This window comes from Zeugodacus cucurbitae, chromosome 6 (genome assembly GCF_028554725.1).
Source record: "Zeugodacus cucurbitae isolate PBARC_wt_2022May chromosome 6, idZeuCucr1.2, whole genome shotgun sequence".
In the NCBI taxonomy this organism is placed as follows: Eukaryota; Metazoa; Arthropoda; class Insecta; order Diptera; family Tephritidae; genus Zeugodacus; species Zeugodacus cucurbitae.
In genome coordinates this window covers 41,229,430-41,256,659 of record NC_071671.1, presented here as the reverse complement: position 1 = coordinate 41,256,659, position 27,230 = coordinate 41,229,430, and the positions used below count along the sequence as shown (strand labels likewise).

The 27,230-nt window shown below is 35.3% G+C and overlaps 2 protein-coding genes across 3 annotated transcripts; one reads left to right on the top strand and one right to left on the bottom strand.

Moving 5' to 3' along the window:
• Positions 1-265: 265 nt before the first annotated feature.
• Positions 266-10,706, top strand: LOC105215211 (uncharacterized). The gene is made up of 2 exons (XM_011189013.3): positions 266-760; positions 9,609-10,706. Exons 1-2 carry the CDS (start codon positions 752-754, stop codon positions 10,035-10,037), a joined length of 438 nt encoding a protein of 145 aa, XP_011187315.1. The 5' UTR covers positions 266-751; the 3' UTR covers positions 10,038-10,706.
• Positions 10,112-20,282, bottom strand: LOC114804352 (fibrinogen C domain-containing protein 1). Of its 2 annotated transcripts, none has more exons than XM_054233905.1 (2): positions 19,600-20,282; positions 10,112-14,520 (listed from the first exon to the last, which is right to left on the bottom strand). In XM_054233905.1, the coding sequence occupies exons 1-2, from the start codon at positions 20,232-20,234 to the stop codon at positions 14,382-14,384; spliced, it is 774 nt and encodes a 257-aa protein (XP_054089880.1). In that variant the 5' UTR covers positions 20,235-20,282; the 3' UTR covers positions 10,112-14,381. The 2 variants fall into 2 exon arrangements, with proteins under 2 accessions (XP_054089880.1, XP_028898093.2); XM_029042260.2 differs by lacking the exon at positions 10,112-14,520 and adding an exon at positions 19,398-19,540 and having other exon boundaries at positions 19,600-20,278.
• Positions 20,283-27,230: the final 6,948 nt, after the last annotated feature.

Sequence of the window (27,230 nt, the reverse complement as noted above, 5' to 3'; positions counted from 1 at the left end):
TCTTGAATTTGTTTCAGCTGCTGCCGTTTTTGTTGGTCTTCTTAGTAGACTTATTGTTATTGTTGTTGTCCTAATATTGATGTTTTTGTATTTTTTATATTTTCTTATTTTCTTATTTTATTTTGTATTTTTATTTTATTATTCATTATTTTCATTGTCAGAGTCGTCGCTGTATGTATTTTTTGTTGTTTCTTTCGTCACTTGTGATGATGATCACAACAACAATGCGCTTGAAGCGATAAAAATTCATATATAAATGTGAATTTGTCACAACGATTCTTGACAGTAAAATAACAAAATTTGTGCCGAACAGATCGATCGTCGAGTGATCGCAAACAATTTGCAAGTCGAACAAAGAGTTTGTTTTTTCCCAATAAAGAATTGTGCGACAATAATCATTGAAAGTGTGAATTGCAGCCAGTGAACGGTTTTTTGAAAACAGAATCAAAAAGAATTACAAATCAAAATTCGCTAACGAAGTTAAGTGTCAAAAAAAAAATACTTGCTGTGATAATCAATTGAATATACAACTTTACGAATTTTACAAAACTTTATCAATATTTCAAAAATCAAAAGCATTTGAACTGAAAAAGGGCGTGTTTCCGTTTTACATTACAACAAACATTGTAGGAATTTCGTTGCAATTTCTGTAAGGTGTGCCACGTAGTTTTCTTGAAACAATTAGAAGGACAATTGTCTTTAAGTGCCCTCGAAGCTTAAACTCTTGAAACAAAAGCTAACAAAAGCAGCAATGGCAAAAGTAAGTATTAAACCAATAAAATAAAAATGCATAGTTGTAAAAATAAGTGCTTTGTTAGCAGCTGTAATTTCAATTAAAATAAAAAAATAACAAAACTCAGTAGAAAATAAAAAAATAGATAAATTAAATGAATAAAACCTCAAGAGAAACCAATAAGAGTTAGGTTTTCATATTTTTTTTGAAATCAAACGTCCAGAATCGCTCACCACCGAATCACATCTTTAGGTTTATGGAGAGAAAATAGTCGAGGATGAGACTTTCATGGATACCAATATTATACAGGTTGAGCTTATCTCTCAAATAGTAGCTAGTGAAAACACTTTTGAAGAATTGAAGTACTTAGCCCCAACTTCACTAAATGCAATCGTTATACTTAGGTTTGATATTTGTAATATACCAAGCGATGTCAAGTAAAAAGAGGTAGAATACAATCCTACAATACATCACTGACAAATATTCATAGTTATTGTAAACAAAGCTTTTGCTCTCGTTTATGACGTCATGAGGTAATGTATTTATCTGTCAAATTCAATCCAAAAAAAAATAGGGAATCTCTATTTAAATAAATTTTCAAGTGAATTGAAAATGAGTTGATAACTTCGCAATATAAGAGCACACATTCTGGGATTTAATTTTAATGTTTAATTTAACAATAATAATGTTGTTGTTTCGAAATGTTTGCTTGATTTCGGTTTCTCGCAAGCATTTGTTTTGAAACTACTTCCTTAACAAACATGCTAAATGCTTTCATAATTTTCTGAGAACTTTAACTAAGTGAAAGATCACTTAGTGTATGATGATATGTACATATGAGTACCCTAATTTTGAAATTTTCTTAATTATTTTCTTCTAAAATTAGATTTAAAATAAAGTTTTTCAAATAGGTTCAAGAGTTGTTTAGGTCTGCAGTTAAATCTCTCATTCTTTTACGCTTCTATGGAAAATTTTGCATTTTGTTCTTATTGGAAACAAATTTGAGTTTTCTGATCGTGTTCCTGTTTAAGATCGCGGGAAACTACCAGTAATAAATCAACGTCGGCTTTCTTAGTATCGTAATTTTAAGAATTAATTGCCAATGATCCTACTACTGAGATAATATCAATTTGCTACGAATATTTTTTGCAACAATGATTTCTTGTTTTAGAAAGGTTCAGCGGCACTCATTACGTAAAACTCACTGAAATTGAAGCAAATTTAAATTTATGAACACTGCAAGGTGTAGAACAGTGCATTCTCTTCTGGTCAAGGTCATATCATTGCGATTGAATTCTATATTTTATTTTTATTTATTTTATTTTATCTTTTAGTAAAAAGAACCGCCTTTAGCGGTTTGCATTCGCATCAACAATTGCGGTCTGAAAACAATCTATCGCAGAGGCCATATATTATGACCGAAATTAAATGAGTGTCTGTCTGCCTTTAATTGGCGTCGTTTTTATATTTATTGACAGGTTTGAAATATCTGCTTTGGCAAAGCTCATTCGAGAGCATGTTAGCGCGAATTTAACAGTTAATTTATTATCCAATTACAATATGTATATTATAAATGCAAGCTGAATTCGAAGGCAATTTCAAAGCGGATCTTCGGCTGCAATATATGGCTGAACGATTTAAATCATCAAATTTTTATGTCAATTTATACCTATTTTTTTCGTATTATTTGCAAACCGACAACGACATTCTAAGTGGATTAATTTGTTTTGGGCGCCCGCAATTAAAATTTATATATATTTTATTCCCATTAAACTTGGCTGCGATACAGTTGTTTTTTGTGTAAAGCATTTGCTTTTTTTTTTGGTATTTGGATTGTGGTGCGATTGCTGCGCAGATATTAATTTTAATTAAACTGGCACAATGTGTTGTGAAAAAGATACTTTTAATGCGCTGTAATTATATTTGAGTCAATAGCATGGAAAATGGAAATATTAATTAATAACTGTATTTATTTATTTATTTTTATTTTTGTATTAAATTCAAGCAGTTACAATCGATTTAGGGTAATTAAAGTAGTGCGAAGTAACCAAAACAATGGGGATCAGCGCAGGAATAAATTATACGCTCTTAAGGTAATTTTGTGAGAGCTAAAGAATGCTTTTGAATTAATAGATAATTATTCAATCCTCTTATTGCAAATGTAAGCTTAAAGCTTTCATTCAATTGAGCTTTGGATAATAAATAATTAATTTTAATAGTTTTTTTGCACATGAGTTAATTGATCAATTTATCGGTCTTTGCTCGATTAAAGCGCTGATGTAGATCGATTTACATACACAAGTAAACTCTTATTTTACTACATTAATTTTTGGCTGTGGTTATTGAAAAAATAGCATTCAGCTGATGAAATTTACCAACTTCTTATGAACAGCAAAGCCAAAAATGTGTAACAGCTTATCGTTAATCGAATAGCCGGCTGTGCGAAAGACAAAAACTAGTTTCTCAATTATAAACTCAATGTATTAAATTAATTTGGCTGTGCAAAAAGGATATTTGTTTTTTGTTTAAAACTAAATTTTCTTTCATTAAATTAAGTCTAAAATTGTTTCGGCATTTTTGAAATTTTACTAGTGAAATAACAGTGATAAGTTAACCAAGTTTCTGTGTCTAAAAAAAATTACTGTTTCTAAAAAATGTTCGGAATCATTTGTGAAGAACTAGATAGTTATAAAGAACAATATCCACATCGCTATGCGTGATGGCCGTCAACATAATCGGTTATGGTATCACCAAAGGAAAAGTTCATGAAAGATTTGAAAGAAAGGCAAACTGGACCATCAAATAGAATAATAATATATGAACAATCTCAATAAAAACTATTTCTCATACAATAATAATATTATTCGAGTATAAAATATATGGTTTGTGAAACTAAGCGAATCTGGAAGTAATTCTTAGCTTACATAAGTTATAGGCACTAAGAGGTTCTTGTAACCGTAAATTATCACAAAAATGGCTTTAAGTTTGTTTAAATATTTGTGTTTAAAATGGGCCTGCTGATCATCAAGACTTACCACCAAATCTTTATCTGATACTACAGCAGTCTCACTATACGACTGCAGTGACACCTACTATAGCATAATCTAAACTGAGTTTAGGTATGTAGGACATCGACATATGTACCTCTTCAATGTCTGAACAATGAAGTCAGATATTATTTACAACATACTTATATATTTATACATACATTTATATATATCTACATATAAAAAACACCAGTGCACGATATTTCTTACAACAGTTGTGTAGATTCTCATCACTAAAAAAAAGTATTACACTACACTAATCTCCATAAGTGGAAAGCAATTTTTGTTAATATACCGTTAGTGAATTGAAAACCTTTATCAGCCATTACATTCAATTATGCTTCATAATAAATGTTGATATTTATAAAAATGGCATAACACGCAAATAATTGCATATTTAAAAAAAAAAAAAAGAAAAATAAAAACTTTAGTATGGACCATTCAATTAAATGCGTGTAATGAGCACATTCATATGAAATAATTATTTGTTAATTGATTTTTTGTGCACATAAAATTTATATACAACATTAAAATATTAAAACAACAACACATTTCATGTCAATATAGTTAACTGCCATAACGCTGCCACTCTGTCTATGTTGATGATATTTTTTTCTCTCATTTTATCACGTATTTGCGCCGTTTTTGTAAATTTGTTTACTTTGCTGTTGTAAGGTGTGTGTGTGTAAGTTACCATCTGTCATTGGATATATGGTAAGTTAGCCATGAACTATTTATTTATGCGCTTTTCAACCCAATTCAAACATACTTGTAAATCATATAAGATGATCTGTTGGCATGCGGAGAGCTATCATGCGCATTAGGGTGGTTCGTTTAGTGTGCGATTAGATAGATGTTAAACAAAAATTACTAAAAAAGTACAAAAAACAAACAGTAACAAATTGTTTTAGATAAATTTTAATTTTTTGTTTTTGATGACAAATATGGATTTGTTTTGCTATTCGGCAATAAATGCAATAATATTTTCTTATTCGCAAACATTTTCACATTGTTTATTTGTAACTATCTGCTATTCTTCCATCAACAAATTGCCACACCCTAGTTTGCATACACATATGACTGCCAAACCATAATAACCGGTTACATAAACGAGCTTCTATTGCCAGCGTCGCTCTGGTTTTTTTCTTGTTTTACCATTTTTTTGTCAACTTAATGCAAATATTTACAATTTGTCACTCGAGCATGTGCATCTCTCTGTGTTTTTATAATTTCAATAAATTAAATTTTTTCTCTCTCTATTTTATTGCTATAGCGTAGCTGTATTTTTTATAGATGTATGTAAATTTTTTGCTAATTACTAAATTATTGCTCGCTGTCAACAAGCTCGATAATCGATGTAAACCAATATTTGTTTTGACCTGGAGATTTGAACTCGAAATATCGCATCTAAAGCAAGTTCATATGCAAATGACCGCGTTGCTGTTACGGATCTTGCGTGAGACAGTAAATTCGAGTTAATTTACTGTTTCATAAATATTCATAACTTTTTAGTACAGGATTTACAAATTTTCTTAATTTACTGCTACTTACTTAATTTTATATTTAGGTATAAGGTACTGGGTCACTTTTGCAACGATATTTGGGCTTTGGGATATGCAAATTGCAGTCAAGGGAGTTCTTAGAATATGTCACATATTGCGGTTACAATCTAAAGTGTTCTCAAGAGTTCTCTAATAAATTTATTTAGAGACTTGATGTTTGACGTATAATTATTATTTTTTAAAATCTCTCTCTCTTTAAAATCTTTCTTGATTGTTATTATCTCCCTGTCTTACATCCTGTTTTTGCTGAATAGTGGATCAATTTGGATGGGATTTTGGGAGGAAAATAAGGTATGATTTTAAAAATAAATTCTAAACAATTAATTTCGAACTAAAGCCACGTAACCTTTTATAATTCACGTCCAGGGCAGGCATCCCAACGATTGACTACTCCTCATTGATTACGGGGCGCCACTCTTTATGGTACCGTACTCGCTGTACCTTCCAAAATTTACAGGTTAAATGCTCTCCTTTTCCAAATATAATTCATAGCTAAGATATGAAATTAGTGACATTCTGTCAATATGTCATTACAATTTCTTATTCTTCTTGACTGGCGTAGACACCGCTTACGCGGTTATAGCCGAAGCCAGGTCCCTCTCCACCTGGTCCTTCCATCGGAGTGGAGGTCTCCCTCTTCCTCTGCTTCCACCAGCGGGAACTGCATCGAATACTTTCAGAGCTGGAGCACCTTCATCCATTCGAACAACATGTCCTAGCCAGCGTAGCCGCCATTACAACTACCCTCACAATATTTATGTACGTTGCTCCTGTCGTTTCGGGACTGTTAAATGATGGCCGCATTCACAATTGAAAAATTAGAATGCGATTCTGAAAATATTTAGGAGATAATTATCATTTCAACAGCGTGACCGGGTTTCGGGTTTTAAAAATCTGAATACAAAACTTTGTATTGATACTAAATAGGTTCATTTAAAATATTTTTCAGAAACGATTTTACTGATTTGAGTTGATTTACTTAATTGAGTTGAATTATGTTTGTAAAATTCAAATAAATTTCAATTTCTAAACAATGTACTTTTTGCAAATACAGGCGAATATAAATAAAAATAGGATCGATGGATAATTAGATTATAAGATTTTTAGATAACTGAAAATTTATTCTCAGCTATTAAAAATATATTAATGGGTTTTCGAACTACTAATGGAATACTGATTTTAGTGTCCCTAATCTTTCTAGTAATTTTGACTTCTAAAATCCTATGAACCATATACATAAAGTTTCCCTCATTATCTTATGTGAGTTAAGCCTTGCTATCATCCCATAAAGCAGTCTCCAGATGGTAGATTCATCTTTTGGGAAGATGTTATAATTACCATACAATTTCATTTAATTTTCCCGACTAAGGCGATCGTTTGAGAGCTAATACTGAAAGGTATAGTGGTTGTAGGAGCACTTATACATAAGTAAGAAGTTCGTTTGATCCGTGATTACCACTTGTTTAAAAAAAGTTTTAAAAAACTTTGCAAGAGTACTAATGTCAGGCGAAAGCTGGCCAACAATCTATTATTTGAAGTCGCCTTAAAAAAAATGTTGTAAGCTGCCCCACCAGTCGGATATCATATCCATAATTGTATTAATATAGTTGTGGATTTCATCATAACGTATATAATATATGTATTGATGTAGCAATAGTACACGTTGAAATATAAATTTCAATTATACTATAAATATATATTAACTGAAAAAGATTAGCCCCTCACTAACTTAACATGAGAATTAAGCAAATTTTAAACCTTCAACCGATTAAATTTGTGTTGAGTTCGCAGGTGCTGTCATACGTGCACTTATCTATGTATATATACTGTGTTAGTGCTAGTCATCGTGTACACAGCTAATGCTTACAAGCTAAACTATGCTTCAGCACTTCTGGAAAATGAAATATGAGCTGCTGCAAAAGCCAAATAAAAATAAAACAAAACTCTAAGGCGGGATTCTAACAACATAAATCTTACGCAAACACTTATCGACAACTATAATCAAAATTTCTAACAACTAATTATAAAGTCAATGAGATGCAGACAGAACTGATATGTGGTAATCACAGCGCCACAGCTTACAAAGGCAGCTGATGCCTGCGGCAAATGGGAGATCATGTAGCAGAAATTAATCAATTTGTGTTGGTACAGAAGTAATCATTACACTAAGCTGAAATTATCATAATTTTACGTAGGTTAGCGACAAAAAACTGTAATCATAAAAAATGCGAAAATTCTCGTGACTTCTAAGCGAGGATGTTGAGTCTGCATCCGGCATTTGTGGGGTTGTGGGAATATTGTATGCATATTCTTCATTTTATTTGAAATCACGTGTCAGTTGCATATCATAATTTATTTGTAGCTGATTTTATGGGTAGTTTAACGTAGGTGCTATGCGGTGGCGGTGACGTATGAGTGACTTTTAAGTGATTGTCAAAAATGTCTGAGGCAGTTCAGCAAAATTTTCATTTACAGACACCACACCCAAATTACCAAATTAAGTACCCATTATAATAGTAGCTTAAAGGTGTTATGTGTTGATTTAAGTAGTGAATTTTTATGGAAATTTTGCTATTTTTAGAATTACTTATAAAGATGAGTAACAACACAACTAGTGGAGGCAATAAACTATGGATTCAGTGAAGTTAAATTACCTCTCATTAATCAAAATGCTTCGAAAACAGCTGATTGTTAACTGAAGTTATTTGCTATAGTTTAAATTTAACAAAAATGTTGTCACTAATATTGTTCGTAGAAAAAAAAATATTAATAATTCTACAATTAATTTTCCAAAGCTTTACAAATGCTGATTTATAAGCGCTAATCACACGCAATCCATTATTATGTCAACATAATTGAATTTAAATTTATTCTAGTGTTTCGAAATTTTTACAAATTATTGCCATCAAAGCAATTTCTTTCAGCTGGCTGGCTAGTCTGGCAATGGGCGTCCATGAATTCGAGCCACTAAATTGTTGCTATTTCTTAAGAGCATATTAAAAGCGTGATTTTCTACATTTTTATTGTTTGTTTAATAGTTTTGACCAAATCCGCATACGTCATATTAGGAAATCTCATACACAATTTTTGCACCGACACAGCAACGCAACACCACTGAGCCAGTGAGTTTCATAATATAAATAAAATAAAAAACAAATTTTTTAATAGCCGATAAAATCGAAGAAATAGTAAAACATACTTATTCAAATATATGTGTGTAGATTAAACAAAGTATGCAAAACAAAAAACAAAAAAAATTAAAACAATAAACAACATTAAAAAAACAATTAAATAGTTGTTGAAACCAGATTTTTATTCATCGCCGAAAAAAACCGTAAAATGAGTGGTAAAAAAATCTCGAACGACGCCTAGAAATTTATGCAAATATATGCCGATTTTTGCAATGCAGACAATCCCGCTTTGTTGGAAACAGCTGCTTGTGGACTTCATCGTTATAATTTTACGGTCCAAAACTTTTTTTTCCACTTTTTAATATTTTAGTAAGCTCCATAAGCGTATATGTTGCTTATCACATATACCGTTGCAATGCAATAAAAATATATATAAAAATGTCTATAACGGATTTATGGTTGCTTCTAATCAGTTCGCATCAGTGGTCCATTTTCTCAGTAATTAATTGTATAATTCAGTAGATTAAGGATTAGAGGTATTTTTAATGTATTTTAATTTCTAAAAATTATATGTCAGTTTTTGGCTTGCTTTTTATAGCTTTAAATTCGTTTGAATATGTGACAGAACTTCAGACAGAAGTTCTACCCGAAATTTTCCAATCATTATTATAATACTTTCAACTAACTTTAAAAAAATATTAAAAAATATCTCATTATCGAATTATCGCTATTATTGGAGCTTGCGACTTGTAAAAGCTGTAACGATTTTAAAAAGTTTTATTTAATTTTACATAGAATGAGGGAGTATTTTATTAAGAGATAACCAGATCTTTTTGTAAGATAACTGTGAAAGTAATGAATCTAACAAGCAACTAGCTTAAATCATATCGTGAAGTATAAGAGAAAGACCAAGCATAGAAAGAGATATATAGGGTAAGGAAATTTTAATCTTAAAATGTTTAGGACAATTTAGGTAGAATGCGATACAGAAAGGATTCTAGTCAACTAGTTGCCAAACTGACTATCAGTGCTGATGATAAGATCTATAGAATATTCGAATAATTGTAGAATATTTTAAATTTCTTTTTGGTTTCGATAAATAACTAAACTTATTCTCTCTCCCTTCTCATTGCAGTTCTTCATCATCGCTTTGTGCATACTGGTGCCACTGGCCAGCCTCAATTTCGGCGTTGCAGCACAGGAAGGCGTCAACAATTACCTGGATGTGGAGACGCCGAACTTTTTCCAATACAACTCGCCACTGCGACGACCCGAAAGTCTACGCTCGCCACAGTACTTTGATTTCTTGAGCACACTGTATCGTCGTGATGCCGCCAAAGCGGATCTATTCCGTCCGTACGTGAGATCACGTCGTGCCGCAGCCGATGCGCCGCTCACCGTGCCATTGGATGTGGCGCTTTCGCCGGTGGCCGCTGTGGCTGCGTCTGGCGCGGCGCCACTGGATGAGCGTCCACGTCGTGCCGTTGTCTTCCGTCCGCTGTTCGTTTACAAACAGCAACAGATTCGCCGGGAGGAGTTGTCGAAACGTCGCCGTCGTGTGTGAAGTGTTGCGGATGGCATGTTGTACAGAGTCAACGTACGGCTCTTGCTTGCATACATCTGAAATACACTGCGATCTTATTATATTATTTTTTACTTATATTTTGTATATTTATGTAATTACACTTTGTTTGTTGTTGCCATCGCTTGCGTGCCTCATCTCGTCTTTAGCGCTTAACATGAATTTGAAATTTCTCTTTAACCATTTACTGTTCTGCACATTGTTTCGCCTTAATTTAAAGAAAAATCCAAATCTAGATTAAGCGAGAACTTCGTCACTAAACATTGGCCATTAAGATTTCTGAAACTTGTTTCTGTACATAATCACCTACATGTGTATGTACATGTGTACTTAGTAAATTAGAATTAACCTATTATTACCTAAGTATATCGAAATTAAAGAAAATATTAATAATAAAAAATAAAATTATCTTCATAATTAAAAGAAAAAGTATTTCGCTGTGCAGCATACTTTTAGCAGGCGAATATTCGTTATTATTGCACGAAACAAGTGTATTTTTAAGACTTGTTGAGTTGTAAAGTGAAAAAAGTAAATTAATTATTATGAAATTGTTAACAATTCACGAGCCAAAATGAGTGTGCACTAAATGAAAATATATACCATGTAAAACAAATAATATTTATGTAAATAAATATATTACTATATCAACTATATGATTTTTTCAGAGCTTATTTGGAGGAATTTTACTTTTACAGATATATTGCGAAGGGTTGCCATCTATGTATTTTATTTATTTATTTTTTCAAAAGTAAAGTCATACAAATAAATGACGTGTTACAATTGGAGTCGAATGTTACAATTCTGTCGAAGTAATGCTTGAGAACCAAAATCTTAACAAACCAGTAATGTAAATATGATATTTTTTATGCCTAAAATCAAAAAATAATAAATATCTCTCTATTGGCTTTAAGGTGTATGATTCACTCAAGGAAGCTACTGTTCTATCGCGTTTAGCTCTTAACACATGATTAGCACTCACAGCAGAATTAGTCAACGCTGCTCGAAAACATTTTTGCCGTCATGACTCATTTGTTAATTTTATGACGCGCAAGCCACTATTCTAACCTCTAAGTTTCCAACTAACTTCTCACTAACTAAAAACGAATTGTGCTTCCGCGTCTGGTTTTCTATATCCAAATACACATATCTACATATATCATATGTCAGTTATAATTGATGAAATCAAATTATGAGGTTTGCGCGAAATTAAGAAATATCTGTATAAAAAATGAATAAAGTGTTTGATACAAATGCTTTAAGCGTAATAAATTAAATTCTTTTAAACTAAGACTTTGAATAAAACAGGATGAGCAAGAATGCTGCAAAGAATTCTTTAACATTTTGCATAACACAATAAATAAATCGCTGCTAAATATATATCTATTTTTTGTTTATTTTTATTAAGATTTTTTATATAATGTCAAATTCTTTCTAAAAATAGTTGTTTGACTTGAAATGGCTTCAGTAGGATGCAAACTGTAAAGTTTAAAAATATAACAAATATGCACATTTGCATATGAATTACTATATTTTATAGACTCGATATTGTGAATAAACAGTTTGCATTAACCCTTGTTGTTCGCCGCATGTGGTTAGTGAGGATTTGTTTTGCTCATATTCGAAAATTATTCACCGATTTGAGCTAGAGTTGAAAAAAAGTTGGAGGCTGAGATTTTCCGCATATTCGATACCAGTAAATAAGTTCGAAGGTACCGACGAAAGTTCTGAAACGGCGGTATTTTTGATAGGGAGTTAAGGTGCCTGGTTATCGTACCCATTTCGAACAATATAAATGCTTCCTTTCTACCTCTTCGGCAGTAGCTGATCAACGTGTGAGTATAGCCGTGCCAAGAAAATTTTTCTCATTAAAAATGAATTGTCTCTTCAGTTATTACGAAATATTAGTTGGAAGTAGACTCATATTTCGATTGGTTGACTTTCCTGCAGGGCTTTTATAAACACAAAGCAATGTAGAGTATATTTAGGCGTAGTAAAAATTATTTTCAGAATCTGCTATCTGAGAATTAATTAAATTTAATTAATATTATATTAACATTTGTATTATAGTTTGTATTTTTACGAGTTCTAATATCGTTTTCTTTTCTCAAAAAAATTTAACTTTTATCCTGTCCTGTACTCGGGTTTTAAAATTGTGAGTGAGAGTTGACCAGCATAATAGGAAGATATTTTATTGCTCTTTCATCATGTAAGAAATGGTACACATTCAAAGGGGAATGCAGCATGTTTATAATATTGAAATATGAAAAGGCATCATTTTCATCGAGAAAAGAAATCGCTATAAGCATTTCATGTTTATGTGTGGTGAGTTAAGTATACTGTGATAGGTATGGTGAAACTTGAACCATAATAATAGCTGTAATCGATTGGCTAAGCATTATCCCGTAATTCAAACAGACAGCAACACTTATGGTGTCGATCGCATTTAGCCTGCGCTAAAATGTCCTTTTAATCATGCGCAATAATGTTGCACCATTTTCTTAGGTGGAGAAATACTTAAATCTAAGCAAACATATTTATACTCTCGCAACAAAGTTGCAAAGTTGTCGAGTTAGATATAGGGTTATATGTATCAAAATGATCAGGGTGACGAGAAAAGTCAAAAGACAAGTCTGCCTGTCCGTCCGTCCGTCCGTCCTTCCGTCTGTGCAAGCTGTAACTTGAGTAAAAATTAAGATATCTTGATGAAACTTGGCACACTTAATTCTTGGCACCATAGGAAGGTTGCTTTCGAAAATGAGCAAAATCGGACCACTGCCACGCCCACAAAATGGCGAAAACCGAAAACACATAAAGTGCCATAACTAAGCCATAAATAAAGCATTGGCATGAAGGATCGCACTATAAAGGGGCATATCTGGATGTAATTCTTTTGGGGAAGTGGGCGTGGCCCCGCCCCTAAATAGGTTTTTTGTACATATCTCGCAAACCAATAGAGCTATATAAACCAAAATTTTTGCAGTCGTTTTTTTAGCCCCTTCTTAACACAGCCCAAAAATGAAAGAAATCGGATAATAACCACGCCCACCTCCCATACAAAGGTTAGGTTGAAAATTACTAAAAGTGGGTTAACTCACCTACGGAAAACGCCAGAAACACTAAATTTCACATAAGAAATGACAGATAGAAGCTGCACTCAGATTTTTTTACAAAATGGAAAATGGGCGTGGCGTCGCCCACTTATGGGTCGAAAACCATATCTCAGGAACTGCTAGACCGATTTCAATGAAACTTGGTTTGTAATAGTTTCCTTACATCCCAATGATATGTTGTGAAAATAGGCCAAATCGCTTCACAACCACGCCTACTTCCTATATACCAGAACTTTGAAGACGATCTGAATCGTTTACTTTACAATATATAAAGTAAGCACTAATGAAGATATCGATGCAGAACTTTGCACAAATACTATGTTTATAGTGTGGCAGCCCCATTTTAAAAATCGCCGAAATCGGACCATATGTTTTCAAGGCCCCATATATCGAACATTAATACCGCGGTGCTTCTAACCTAATATTAGGGTTTCCAACTTTCAATAGACTTTATACAATATATATGACGAATATGTGGGTCAAATTTTGTATTATAAAATATAAATAAAGTTAAATAAATAAATTGCGAGAGTATAAAATGTTCGGTTACACCCGAACTTAGCCCTTCCTTACTTGTTTTTGTATCCCTTTGTTTCGAGCTGCGGCTATGTCTCACGTTTTATTTAATCAATTAAAATGTATCTTAATTAATCAATTTAAACAATATACATATATGTATTGGCATTGCCATTTTTGTAAAAAAATTGTCCTTTGAGTCGTTTTTACCATTGTGAATGGTCTACATTTATAAAATAAAATTTGGCAGGACTCAGCAAGCGGCGATAGAATCTTTAATGAGGTATCCGCATACTCTCCTGCACGAATTCAACTAGATAACTTTGTTGTTGCTTTCACATGTAATATTTTTCAGCGAGCAGCGCCCAAAGGTAACGAGCAGAGAAGTGACCAATCGATTACAGCTAATATTAACTTCCAAAAATAAGAAAACATTTCCAATTCACTTTGCTATAGATAAATCTAGCCTCAATCTCTCCATTGTGAAAACTGACCACAGCGTTCCAACTTTCAAGTTTCCAGTTATCGAATGACGATCTTCCCTCGACTTTATTCTGGTACAATACATATTTTGATAATAATAAGCTGTGAGTTATCTTAATTGAGATACATTAATATCAAAAGTGCAGACAACAATTTTAGAACATACGGTTGTCCTTTTAATAAGGGACTTTCTAATATACGCAGCAGGTTCCCGATTCTACCAGCTATCGTAATTCTCCAGATAGAAGCAGATAGAAGTCAAACAAATATTCACAGATAAATATTTATGCAGGCCGATCCAAACTAAACAAACAAGCGGCTGCCGGATCACTGCAGTGTCTTCCAAGCGGATATTACTGCAATTTAAGAAAGCCAGATCGTTGTGTCAAAAATAGTGCTTACAACAAGGAAAAATCTTTATAGCAAAATAGCTTTAAAATTACTAAAGTCACTTACGATGCTATCATAAGTAGTGAAAAAAGTATGGAACTATTAGTGGCACTAACATATTTCACGATAAGACTGCAAAAGCGTAGGACATATTGATATTCCTGGATTGGCGAAGCAAAAGAACTACCCAGACTGGGTACCTCCTTACAATTAGATGCCGACAAATGAGGAAAATATACATATATCTCTTGCGGCTATGTACTGATATTTAGTCGAGTAAAACGTTGTAGATATAGCTGAGACATTTGCAATAAGAAGAAATTGAAAGCTGGCCGATATGGGGAAATGCTCGAAAATTTTATGGCATGATGACTTACAGAAAGTTCAACTCCGTAGCACATTCATGTTGCAACCAATGAGGTAATCTGTCCATGATTGGGAATACTTCTGCAGCCTGCTGTGAAAGTGTGACAACAAGATATGGTGCACCCGAATCCCAAATTGAAAATTATGGTATAGACACCCCAATACACGACTATGATTGGAAACAAAAGATGCTCTGCCCAATCTATTAACTGGGGGGATGAATTAAGCTTCCTAAATATCGTATATGGGTGATTCTACGATAAGAGGTAACTTGTGCTGCAATCAGCTTAAAGTATTGTTTTTGTCCTTTATGTTGCTATTTTTCTAAACGAATCACATCATATTAATGTAGTTTTTTAAATAATATTACAATTTACTGCATAATTATTTTCTGGAATTCCTTACAAAGTCTAAAAAAGTCTCTCCCCTGGCTTGTCCCGTTGCTACTTTTTATTTAACTTTTTTATATGAGATTTTTTGTATGAGATGCTAAACCAAAACTAAGTTCAATCGGAAGTAAAATAATTAAAATTAAGTATTGTTAAATAAAAAACAAAATAAATAAAAAACAAAATTAATATTTTGTCCCGATTTTTGTATGTATCTGCCATGCCAAATTTGGTTCCGCTTGTACGACATAAATTCAAAGACGTTCGCATTGAAAAAAAGTGCTCATGGGCTCATTTCAGCCTGAAGTTAACAATACTAATCGCGAAATCCGTTTGAGCGCTGTAGTTTTTTAGTTATTGCGGCCCGATCGTGAGGTGTACTGGATTCGAAAACTGATTTTGTCTTTTCCCTGGCAACTCATATAACGTATACTATTAATTTAATTTATTTGCCTTTATTCTCCTAAGTTACTAATACTGTGATAATTAAAGTGAAATAAATAATTAACCCAAAAAATAATTCAGTCAATTAAAACAATTAAATTTTTCATGCCGTATTTCCCTGCCGTATTTCCCCTGGCAAAATAACTGCCAGTGGAGAAAGTTAGAGACCAGGGGAGATACTATTCATCATGACATCCGGACCGGAAGTCGTCAGCTGCTTGAGTCTTGATACTTTCTTGCGTGAACTTCTGAACATGACCACTTCCCCACCTCCAGCCATCACCAGCATTAACAAAACCAAAAATATTAGCCTCGCAAACCAACGCAGAATCGCTCTTACCAACAGATACTATTTAAATTTTAAAAATTTATTTTATTTTAAATGTTAAAGTCCACTCTCGATGAACCAAAACCAAACTCTACAAGTCCCCTATCATCCCCGTTCTGCTTTATGGTGCAGAAGCATGGACGATGTCAACACCCGATGAGACGGCACTAGGAGGCGAATACCGCAGATGATGGAACGATGAACTATACAACGACACTGACTTATGTAGTTCAGTTCAGTCCACCGCAGATGATGGAACTATGAACTATACAACGACACTGACTTATGTAGTTCAGCGAATAAAAAGACAGAGGCTACGTTAGCTAGGTCATGTTGTTCGAATGATGAAAGAGCTTCAGCTGGGAAAGTGTTCGATGCAGTACCCGCTGATGGAAGATGAGGAACAGTAAGCCCTCCATTCCGTAGGAAAAACCAGATTAAAAGTGATTTCTATTGGTATGTATTTTCAATTCGCGCCAAACAGCACAAAAACAAGTAAGGAAGGGCTAAGTTCGGGTGTAACCGAACATTTTATACTCTCGCAATTTATTGATGTAATTTTATAAAGACAACACAATTCGACCCATATATTTGGTGTAAAGTTCAATAGAATAACGAAAATCATCATAAATAGTATATGGGGACTGAGGTAATTCCTAAACCGATTTCACTCGTTTTCACCACCAAGATACAATGTATCGAAGACTATACGATGACTTAATTTAATATTACTTATAATTGGTATATAGGATCTGGGGGAAGTTATGACCCGATTTTTACCATTTCAGGTACAGAGAGAAACTGTTATAAGAAAAAAATTCAGAGGGAATGAATTACATTAAAATATCTGAGGGATTTACCTATATTTTCGGTGAAAAATTAACCTTAGGCACTGAGTTCTTCATGTTTGATATCAGGGGCCTTGAAAGGTCATGGTCCGATTTTGACAATTTTTCCACAAGTGATGTCACAGCTCAAATACAGTATTTGTGTAAAGTTTTATTCCGCTAGCTTCATTGGTTCCTTATGAATACATTATAAAGTGAACGAATCAGATGGAATTCAAAATTGGGTTATATGGGAAGTAGACGTAGTTGTGAACCGATTTCGCCCATATTCCACCCGTGTCATCAGGGTGTCAAGAAAGTGTTATATACCGAATTTGATTGAAATCGGTCGAATAGTTCTTGAGATATGGTTTTTGACCCATAAGTGGGCGACGCCACGCCTATTTTCCATTTTGTAAAAAAATCTCAGTGCAGCTTTCTTCTGCCATTTCTTATGTAAAATTTGATGTTTCTGACGTTTTTCGTTAGGGAGTTAACCCACTTTTCGTAATTTTCAACCTAACCTTTGTATGGGAGGTGGGCGTGGTTATTATCCGATTTCTTTCATTTTTGGACTGTATAAGGAAATGGTTAAAAGAAACGACTGCAGAAAGTTTGGCTTATATAGCTTTATTGGTTTGCGAGTTATATACAAAAAAACTTATTTGAGGGCGGGGTCACGCCCACTTTTCCAAAAGAATTACATCCAGATATGCCCCTTTATAGTGCGATCCTTCATGCCAATGCTTTATTTATGGCTTAGTTATGGCACTTTATGTGTTTTCGGTTTTCGCCATTTTGTGGGCGTGGCAGTGGACCGATTTTGCCCATTTTCGAAACCTCCTCAGGGTGCCAAGGAACATGTGTTCCAAGTTTCATTAAGATATCTTAATTTTTACTCAAGTTATCGCTTGCACGGACAGACGGACGGACAGACATCCGGACGGACAGACATCCACGCCAAATATGTATATATATGTATATTTAAATAAGATCAGGTTGGCCAGACTCTCCCCATGCCAAAGTTCTTTATTTTCTTTGGCAATGATATATCTTATAGTACATGTAAAACCTAAAATAAAGCATATGGTTTTAGGTCTGTGTAACGCGGGGTTGCCATATTATAAGGGGCCAAAGTTTTTTGTAAAAAAATTTTCGAACCGCCATAACTTTAAAACTAATGAACAGATTTTAAAACACCATGTGACTTTTTGTACAGAATTTCTCAAACTTTAAAACTGTGTATGGTAAAAATGTTTAAAATTAATATTTCATAGCAAAAAAATAAAAAATTTTTTTTTTTTAATTTTTAACAACTTATGCCCTCTTCGATTTTTTTCGAAAATATCTTAAAATGTTCCTTATTTCATCACCTTTTTACCCCCCAAAGGGAATTTTGGGACAGCAACATTTGTATGAGCTACAAATGAAAAACCAACTCTGAACATGATGAAAAATCATTGATTTATGCACTATTATTATCAGTATTTAGCGTAACCCAGGATTAACGACGTGGACGTAACAGACATTTAATGCCTTTTTGTTTTTTTCTTTTATTTTTTAATATTTTTTTTTAATTTTTTGGTATTTTTCAATTTTTTAATTTATTTTTTGTTTGTTTTTTTGGTTTTTGGTTTTTTTTAAATTATTACGTAGATTAGATTCAAGTATATATACCCTTTCCTATGTCTTTAAAAAGTCAGAAATGTTTTTGAAAGTTCTTAAGATTTTATATTTAATATTTGTTTCGTTTATATAGGATAGAGAGTGAAATTATTGATTTGTTATTTTAATTTTAGGGTTTATTCATCTAGTAAAGAGAGTACCTTTAATTTGTAATACTATTACTAAATTAATTTTTTGCTTTTGGTAAAATAATTATCTACCATAAACTTTACGTCTCTCCCCTGGCCGATGTATATACCTTGGTCGTCGAAAAAGTAATAAAATATGTATTTAGTGACTTGCTCTTACGTGAGAAGATAAATAAAAGTCTTGGTATCTCTACAAAACGTATACGGCTATAAGTAACGTGACGCTGGATAATACAAAAACGCTGAAAGGAAATTTCGCTTATCTTCAACCCACCATCAACAACACCAACAATGTCAGCCTTAAAATACAACGTATAATTTTTGCCAATAGGAGCTTCTTTGGTCCGAGTAGGCAATTGAAAAAAATTGAGTTATTCCCTTTCTGCATTATAGTGCATAAGACGGCTCTAAGAGTTATCGCGAGCACTGGGAGAAGGTTTTGCGGAAGCAAAGTGATCGCATATATAATATATACATTTATGAACAAAAAGACAGCAGCTACGTTGTCTAAGTTATGTTGTTTGAATGGATGAAAGTACTCCAGCCGAAGAGGTAACAAATTGCATCAAGAATAAACGAATTAAGCGCTATTACTGATGCGGCTATAATCGCGTGAGCGCGTGAGAATATCCTTGCAAAATGTATTGGTTTTTAAGCAAATGAAATGTATGTATGTTGTTTATACAAACGAATTATATTTAGGCCTTATAGCCATATGTACATACTTTAAGGAGTAAGTATATCCATGCCAAGATGTCCATATCAGACCTTGGCCATAATCTGTGGAAGACTTATCCTTATAGGCCCCGTTTAAAGAGCTGAAAGATAAAAAATGCATTAAGTTATTTTTATGTGCTTTCATGACGACTAATGTTACCTTTTAAGACACAATTCCTTGCCAAACCACCAGCCACCCTTGTACACTTCCGCACAATTTGTACCTCTCTCACTATTGTCTTGATCATGAGTACTGAACTTACAACCGTCGTGCAAACCAGTCAATGAATCACCAGCTGTGCCTGAGTAAGCACCCAAGACTGTTAGTACGTATTTCAATTCCTCGCCGCCGATAGCGAAACTCTCGTATCTGGCCACCTTCACGACATCGTCGAAATCCTTTAATTCAATCCGTAATTCATGCAGTTGCAAGTCGGTTAGTGCGTGCAACTTATCAAGACCAATGAAGAAATTTGTATTCAAGTTTCCAAAGCCGTTTTTGTAATCACTCCAGCCACGATTAAAGTGTACACTATCATCCTGTCGCCTCTGTATAACTGTCCAGGCTTCCCCACCTGCTGGATCGAGTAGACAATAAGCGTAGAATGTTGTGTAACCCCGATCAGGCAACTGAGCACGTAACTGATATATGCCGCTGGAGGGTGTGCGGCCAGAAAAATGAACTGCTTCAGCACAACTCGTTGGCAAATGTTGTGCAGTGCCTTCAGCTGCATTCTTAAATTGACTAATCGTCAGTAGAATGAAGGTTATAAAAACTATGCGCTGGCGATACATCACTGCGACGGTTTGTGATAAAATGCTCTTTCCGCTATTAACATGAGGCTAATTTATATTGATTGCTCTATTGTTTGTTTATGTATTTTTGTATTATCATTTTTTACTTATTATCATCCGCCCCTTTTTTGTGCAATTTTTATTTTATTTGATTCTGCTTATTGCATTTGGAAATTTGAAATCAGATATTTTGATTAGAAGCTATGTATCTTCGTAAAACAGAGACGTATAAATCAATCTCTCAATAATTGACCGAAATTAACGGAATAGCAAATTGAAGGCTGGGGAAGCTGTTAAAATTTCTAAATCGTAATCGTAAAAGTATCAATTACAGCTCTTAATAATGATGAGAGAGAATTAAGTCATTTTGCTGAAACTTGGTTCAAATATTCCTTGGCACCATGAAAAGATTGGTCTTGCAGATGCAAATAAGAATTGATACTATTGCCACGCGAATGGATCCGAAATACCATTTTATTATAATAAATCAAATAGTTCAATTTCCTACAGGCTTTTACAAATTCACGACAATGTAGTATAATTTTAGGCATAGTAAAATTATTTTTACAATCTACTATCCGAGAATGTAATTTCTGCACAGCCAAATAAATTTAGTACATTAAAATTATAATTGAGAAACCCGTTTTTTGGCTTATTTGTATAGTTATTTTTGGCAATAATTTCTACTTAGGGTCGTTTTTATAATTGTGAATAGTCTAAATGTAGTAAACAAAATTGTAAAAAATGAACTGGATAACATTATTGTTGCTTCTATATGTAAAATGTTTGACAAACGATCACCGTGTGTAAATAATATCTTGTTAACATTTTCGGGTTTTCGTTACAATGAGCTCTACTCAATCTAGAGGTATGATACCTCTATACCAAAATGTCATACCCATACTATTGTCATAACCGTAACGATATACAGTGGCTCACAGCCAAAATGATGCAGCAACGAAATGAAAAATCGCTTAGTAAAAAATCATGTTTATATTTCGCAATTAAAAACTGTTACTAATTTATTGATTAGGTACATATGTATATGTCTAATCTTACAAGCGTTAAGTAAAAACATGTTCATATACCGAAATACAAGCTCACAACCAAAATGCCACAGTTTACCGTTAGCGGCGACAGCTTGGCGCCGATTTTCGAATGCAAAGTAAATACTGTTATAAATGTGAGCTATCCTGGAAAAATATTTAATAGTTTTGACATTTTAGTAATGTCATTTGTAAAGTACATTTCAAAATGGGTCGCCAAACCAGAGAGTCAAGGAACTATACGCCATATCATTTAATGTTATATTCTTGAAAATCGTGTCGCAATTAAAATAAATCGACTAAAACATTTGACATTTGAGGTAAAAGCCACGAAGTGGTAAATATCCTTGGGAAGAACAGTCATCCCAGAACCACAAGAAGAATGCTCAGAGAAGCTGATTTAAATGGCCGCACAGCCCGAAATAAACCATACATCAATGCCACAACTCGAAGTGAAAGGTTGATGGTTGCAAACGAACAGTTATATAAGCCTGAAAAATCTGGAATACCGTAATTTTCGTAAATGAGAGTAATTTCAACCTCTTTGGATATGTATGGACAATGGATATGGAATTTGGAATTCATCGATTGTAACATGTACAAGAGTATGTATCTGGACATTTTGAAACGAAATTTGCTACAAAATGAAATTAAATAATTTTGATAACTTTCGGTACTATCAAGATAAATTAACGAAGCACATATTCGGAGTTGTCCGAAGTTGGCTTATTTGGAACTGCTCACATAGTAAAAACACCAGCGCAATTTTCAGATTTTAATGCAAATGAGAATTTGTGGTCAGTTTTGGAACGAGACATGCGAGAATACTAAATTAGAAATAAAGCCAACTTGAAAAATACCCTGCAAACAGAACGGAATAAAATTGCTCCAAACTTCAGCTGGAGAATCCATGCTGAAACTAATGAAAGCAGTTATTGATAATAAGGGCATCCCACAAAGTACTATGTGATTGGCGTTGCAACCGTTTAGCCGGTTATAGCCGAATCGACGATAGTGCGCCACCTGTCTCTCTCCTTCGAAGTTCGGCGCCAGTTGGAGATCCCAAGTGTAACCAGGTCGCTCTCCACCTGGTCCCTCCAACGGAGTGGAGGTCTTCCCCTTCCTCGGCTTCCTCCGGCGGGTACTGCATCGAACACTTTCAGGGCTGGAGTGTTTTCGTCCATTCGGACAACATGACCTAGCCAGCGTAGCCGCTGTCTTTTTATTCGCTGAACTATGTCAATGTCGTCGTATAACTCGTACAGCTCATCGTTCCATCGTCTGCGGTATTCGCCGTTGCCAATGTTCTGAGGACCATAAATCTTGCGCAAAATTTTCCTCTCGAAAACTCCTAGTGTCGTCTCATCTAATGTTGACATCGTCCAAGCTTCTGCACCGTAAAGCAGGACGGGAATGATAAGCGACTTGTAGAGCTTGATTTTGGTTCGTCGAGAGAGGACTTTACTGTTCAATTGCCTACTCAGTCCAAAGTAGCACCTGTTGGCAAGAGTTATTCTGCGCTGGATTTCGAGGCTGACATTGTTCGTGTTGTTGATGCTGGTTCCCAGGTATACGAAATTATCTACGACCTCGAAGTTATGACTGTCAACAGTGACGTGGGAGCCAAGACGCGAATGCGCCGACTGTTTGTTTGATGACAGGAGATATTTCGTCTTGTCCTCATTCACCTCCAGACCCATTCGCTTCGCCTCCTTATCCATGCGGGAAAAAGCAGAACAAACGGCGCGGTTGTTGCTTCCGATGATATCAATATCATCGGCGTACGCCAGGAGCTGTACACTCTTGTAGAAGATTGTACCTTCTCGGTTTAGCTCTGCAGCTCTTATAATTTTTTCCAGCATCAGGTTAAAGAAGTCGCACGAAAGTGAGTCACCTTGTCTGAAACCTCGTTTGGTATCGAACGGCTCGGAGAGGTCCTTCCCAATCATGACGGAGCTTTTGGTGTTGCTCAACGTCAATTTACACAGCCGTATTAGTTTTGCGGGGATACCAAATTCAGACATGGCGGCGTAAAGGCAACTCCTTTTCGTGCTGTCGAAAGCAGCTTTAAAATCGACAAAAAGGTGGTGTGTGTCGATCCTCTTTTCTCGGGTCTTTTCCAAGATTTGGCGCATGGTGAATATCTGGTCAGTTGTCGATTTTCCAGGTCTAAAGCCACACTGATAAGGTCCAATCAGTTTGTTGACGGTGGGCTTTAGTCTTTCACACAATACGCTCGATAGAACCTTGTATGCGATATTTAGGAGGCTGATCCCACGGTAATTGGCGCAGATTGTGGGATCTCCCTTTTTATGGATTGGGCAGAGCACACTGAGATTCCAATCGTCAGGCATGCTTTCTTCCGACCATATTCTGCAAAGAAGCTGATGCATGCACCTTATCAGTTCTTCGCCGCCGTATTTGAATAGTTCTGCCGGTAATCTATCGGCCCCCGCTGCTTTGTTGTTCTTCAAGCGGGTAATTGCTATTCGAATTTCTTCATGGTCGGGTAATGGAACATCTGTTCCATCGTCATCGATTGGGGGATCGGGTTCGCCATCTCCTGGTGTTGTACTCTCACTGCCATTCAGCAGGTCGGAGAAGTGTTCCCTCCATAATCCCAGTATGCCCTGGACATCGGTTACCAGATTACCACCTTGGTCTCTACATGAGGATGCTCCGGTCTTGAAACCTTCGTTAAGTCGCTTCATTTTTTCATACAATTTTCGAGCATTCCCTCTGTCTGCCAGCTTCTTAAGCTCTTCGTACTCACGCATTTCGGCCTCTTTCTTTTTTTGTCTGCAAATGCGTCTCGCTTCCCTCTTCAGCTCTCGGTATCTATCCCATCCCGCACGTGTTGTGGTCGTTTGCAATGTTGCGAGGTAGGCAGTCTGTTTTCTCTCCGCTGCGATACGGCACTCCTCATCGTACCAGCTTGTTTTTTGTCGCTGCCGAAAACCAATTGTTTCGGCTGCAGCGGTACGCAGTGAGTTTGAGATGCCGTTCCACAGTTCCCTTATACCGAGATGCTGATGAGTGCTCTCAGAGAGCAGGAGTGCAAGTCGAGTAGAGTATTTCGTGGCTGTCTGTTGCGATTGCAGCTTTTCGACGTCGAACCTTCCTTGTGTTTGTTGACGGGCATTCTTTGCTGCACAGAGGCGGGTGCGTATCTTCGCTGCGACCAGATAATGGTCCGAGTCTATATTTGGTCCTCGGAGCGTACGCACGTCTAAAACACAGGAGACATGTCTTCCGTCTATCACAACGTGATCGATTTGGTTCCGCGTGTTTCGATCAGGAGACAGCCAAGTAGCTTGATGTATTTTCTTATGCTGGAATCTGGTACTACAGACGACCATATTTCGGGCCCCAGCGAAGTCGTTCAGCCTCAGGCCGTTTGGCGATGTTTCGTCATGGAGGCTGAATTTTCCGACTGTTGTGCCAAAGACACCTTCTTTACCCACCCTGGCGTTAAAATCACCAAGCACGACTTTTACATCGTGGCGGGGGCAGCGCTCATAGGTGCGTTCTAGGCGCTCATAGAAAGCATCTTTGGTCACATCGTCCTTCTCTTCCGTTGGGGCGTGGGTGCAAATCAGCGATATGTTGAAGAACCTCGCTTTGATGCGGATTGTGGCTAGACGTTCATCCACCGGGGTGAATGCCAGGACTCTGCGACGGAGTCTCTCTCCCACCACAAATCCAACACCAAATTTGCGCTCCTTTATATGGCCGCTGTAGTAGATGTCACAAGGACCCACCTTCTTCCGTCCTTGTCCCGTCCATCGCACTTCTTGGATGGCGGTGATGTCAGCCTTAAGTCGTATGAGGACATCAACCAGCTGGGCAGAGGCACCTTCCCAATTAAGGGTCCGGACATTCCAGGTGCATGCCCTTATATCATTATCCTTAAAACGTTTGCAGGGGTCGTCATCAAAAGGGGGGTGTCTCATCCGAGGCTTTCGTAGATTTTTCATTGGGGGGTGTTTTTATGTGGTGGGTCCCAAACCCTACGCACAACCGCATAAGCGGACTTCGCCTTCTCACTTTAGCTCGCCTTCAAACGGATGTCTGTTGGCTACCCAGAGGATACTTGGTCTAAAACCGGAAGTCGTGAGCTGCTTGAACCATGTGGAGAAGAATCGTTTCTGGCCACTCCCAAGTGAGTGACAATCAAAAACTTTTCTCACTTGCGTGAACTTCTACACATGATCCCATCCTCCAACAAAGTACTAACCGACATAAAAATGTAGTTTTGTCCTTAAAAAATTACAATATATTTTGTATTTTTTTTTTTTTTTTTTGTTACTGCATCATTTGGCTGTGAGCCACTGTATATAATACTATAATTTATTACACAGTCACAGTTTGGTTCTATCCCAGGGGTCTTACTATGTGGACTTCATGTTTTTGGGGTCGCTCAATCCTTATCCGAGGTCGGCTTAACGGCTTAACCTCATCAAATATATATGACTCTATATCTAACTCGTTTAGTTTCGTAACTTACAAACAACCGTTATGTAAACAAAACTATTTTACTGTATTTACAACATGTTGTGAGGGTATGAAAAAAGCAAGTAAAGCAAAAAAGACGATGGCATGTTCATCCTATTAAGGGGTTATACCAATGTGATACTTTCAAAAAAATCGATTTTTTATTTTTGAATATATTTACTATACAATGGCCTACCTTTTTTTTTTTTTATTGAAACGTAATTAGATATATTTTTACATTTCATATGATTGCAACTAGTGAAACAAAACAAAATTGTACTAACAAGCAATACTTTTCTAATTTTAAAAGATAGATACAATATCTCGGCTATAATCGCTTAAAGCGGTTCCTACGCCAAATATATATATAGATACAATATAAGCGTTTTTTTCAGAAACTAAATATTACGTTTAATACTTTTTATTTTCGTATAAGTTCGTAGAATGTTGTTCGCTTTAGTCGACGTCTGCTATTTCTAATCTCTCCTAGTCGTCGGGCTTCCGCGTTTACATGATTTTGCAACCTCGCTGAATGTTTCAATGCCGTTTCGTGAATAACTTCCCGGACCATTTTTATATGAAGATCACGGTGCAGGTCTGAATTACGTATATACCACGGGGCATTTACAAATTTGCGTAGGACTTTATTTTGGAACCGTTGTATCGCTTGAATGTATAACGGTGCAGCGCATCCCCACAGTTGAATTCCGTATGTCCAAATAGGTTTCAACGTTTGATTATATACGAGAATTTTATTTGATGTTGTTAGCTGCGATTTGTTACCGATTAACCATCTTATTTTGCTATATCTTAGATTTAGTTCTGCAACTTTTTTTTGTATGTGCTCTTTCCATTTCAGCTTTGCATCTAGCGTTATGCCCAGATATTTCGCAGAGGTGGAGTATGGGACTACCACATTACCAATATGTAAAGGAATATATCTAGCACTTTTGTTCGTGTAGTTTACGTGTATTGATTTCGTCTCGTTTAAAGTAATGCACCATCTCCGTGTCCATTCCACTATTTCGTTAATTGCGGATTGCATTCTGTTGGCCGATTCCACTTCGCTTTTGCCTGTCGTTATGATGGCCTACCTGATTTGTTGAAAATTGTCCATCCAACTACGTCACTATGTTAATTTTGGATATTTTTCAATAATCGTAGGTCATTGTATAGGAAATACCTTCATCTTTAACAACCTTTTTGAGTTTTTTTGTTTCAGCTACTCATTCGGCCGGAATCGAGTTGCAGTTGGGGAACTTACGAAGAGAGCACATAACTCCGTTATTTTTCAATATTAAACAAGTAAGGAAAAGCTAAGTTCGGGTGCAACCGAATATTTTATACTCTCGCAATTTATGCTATTATTTTTATTAAGATAACACACAATTTGACCCATATATTCGGCATAAAGTCCAATAGAAAAACGAAAATCATCATATGTATATGGTATATA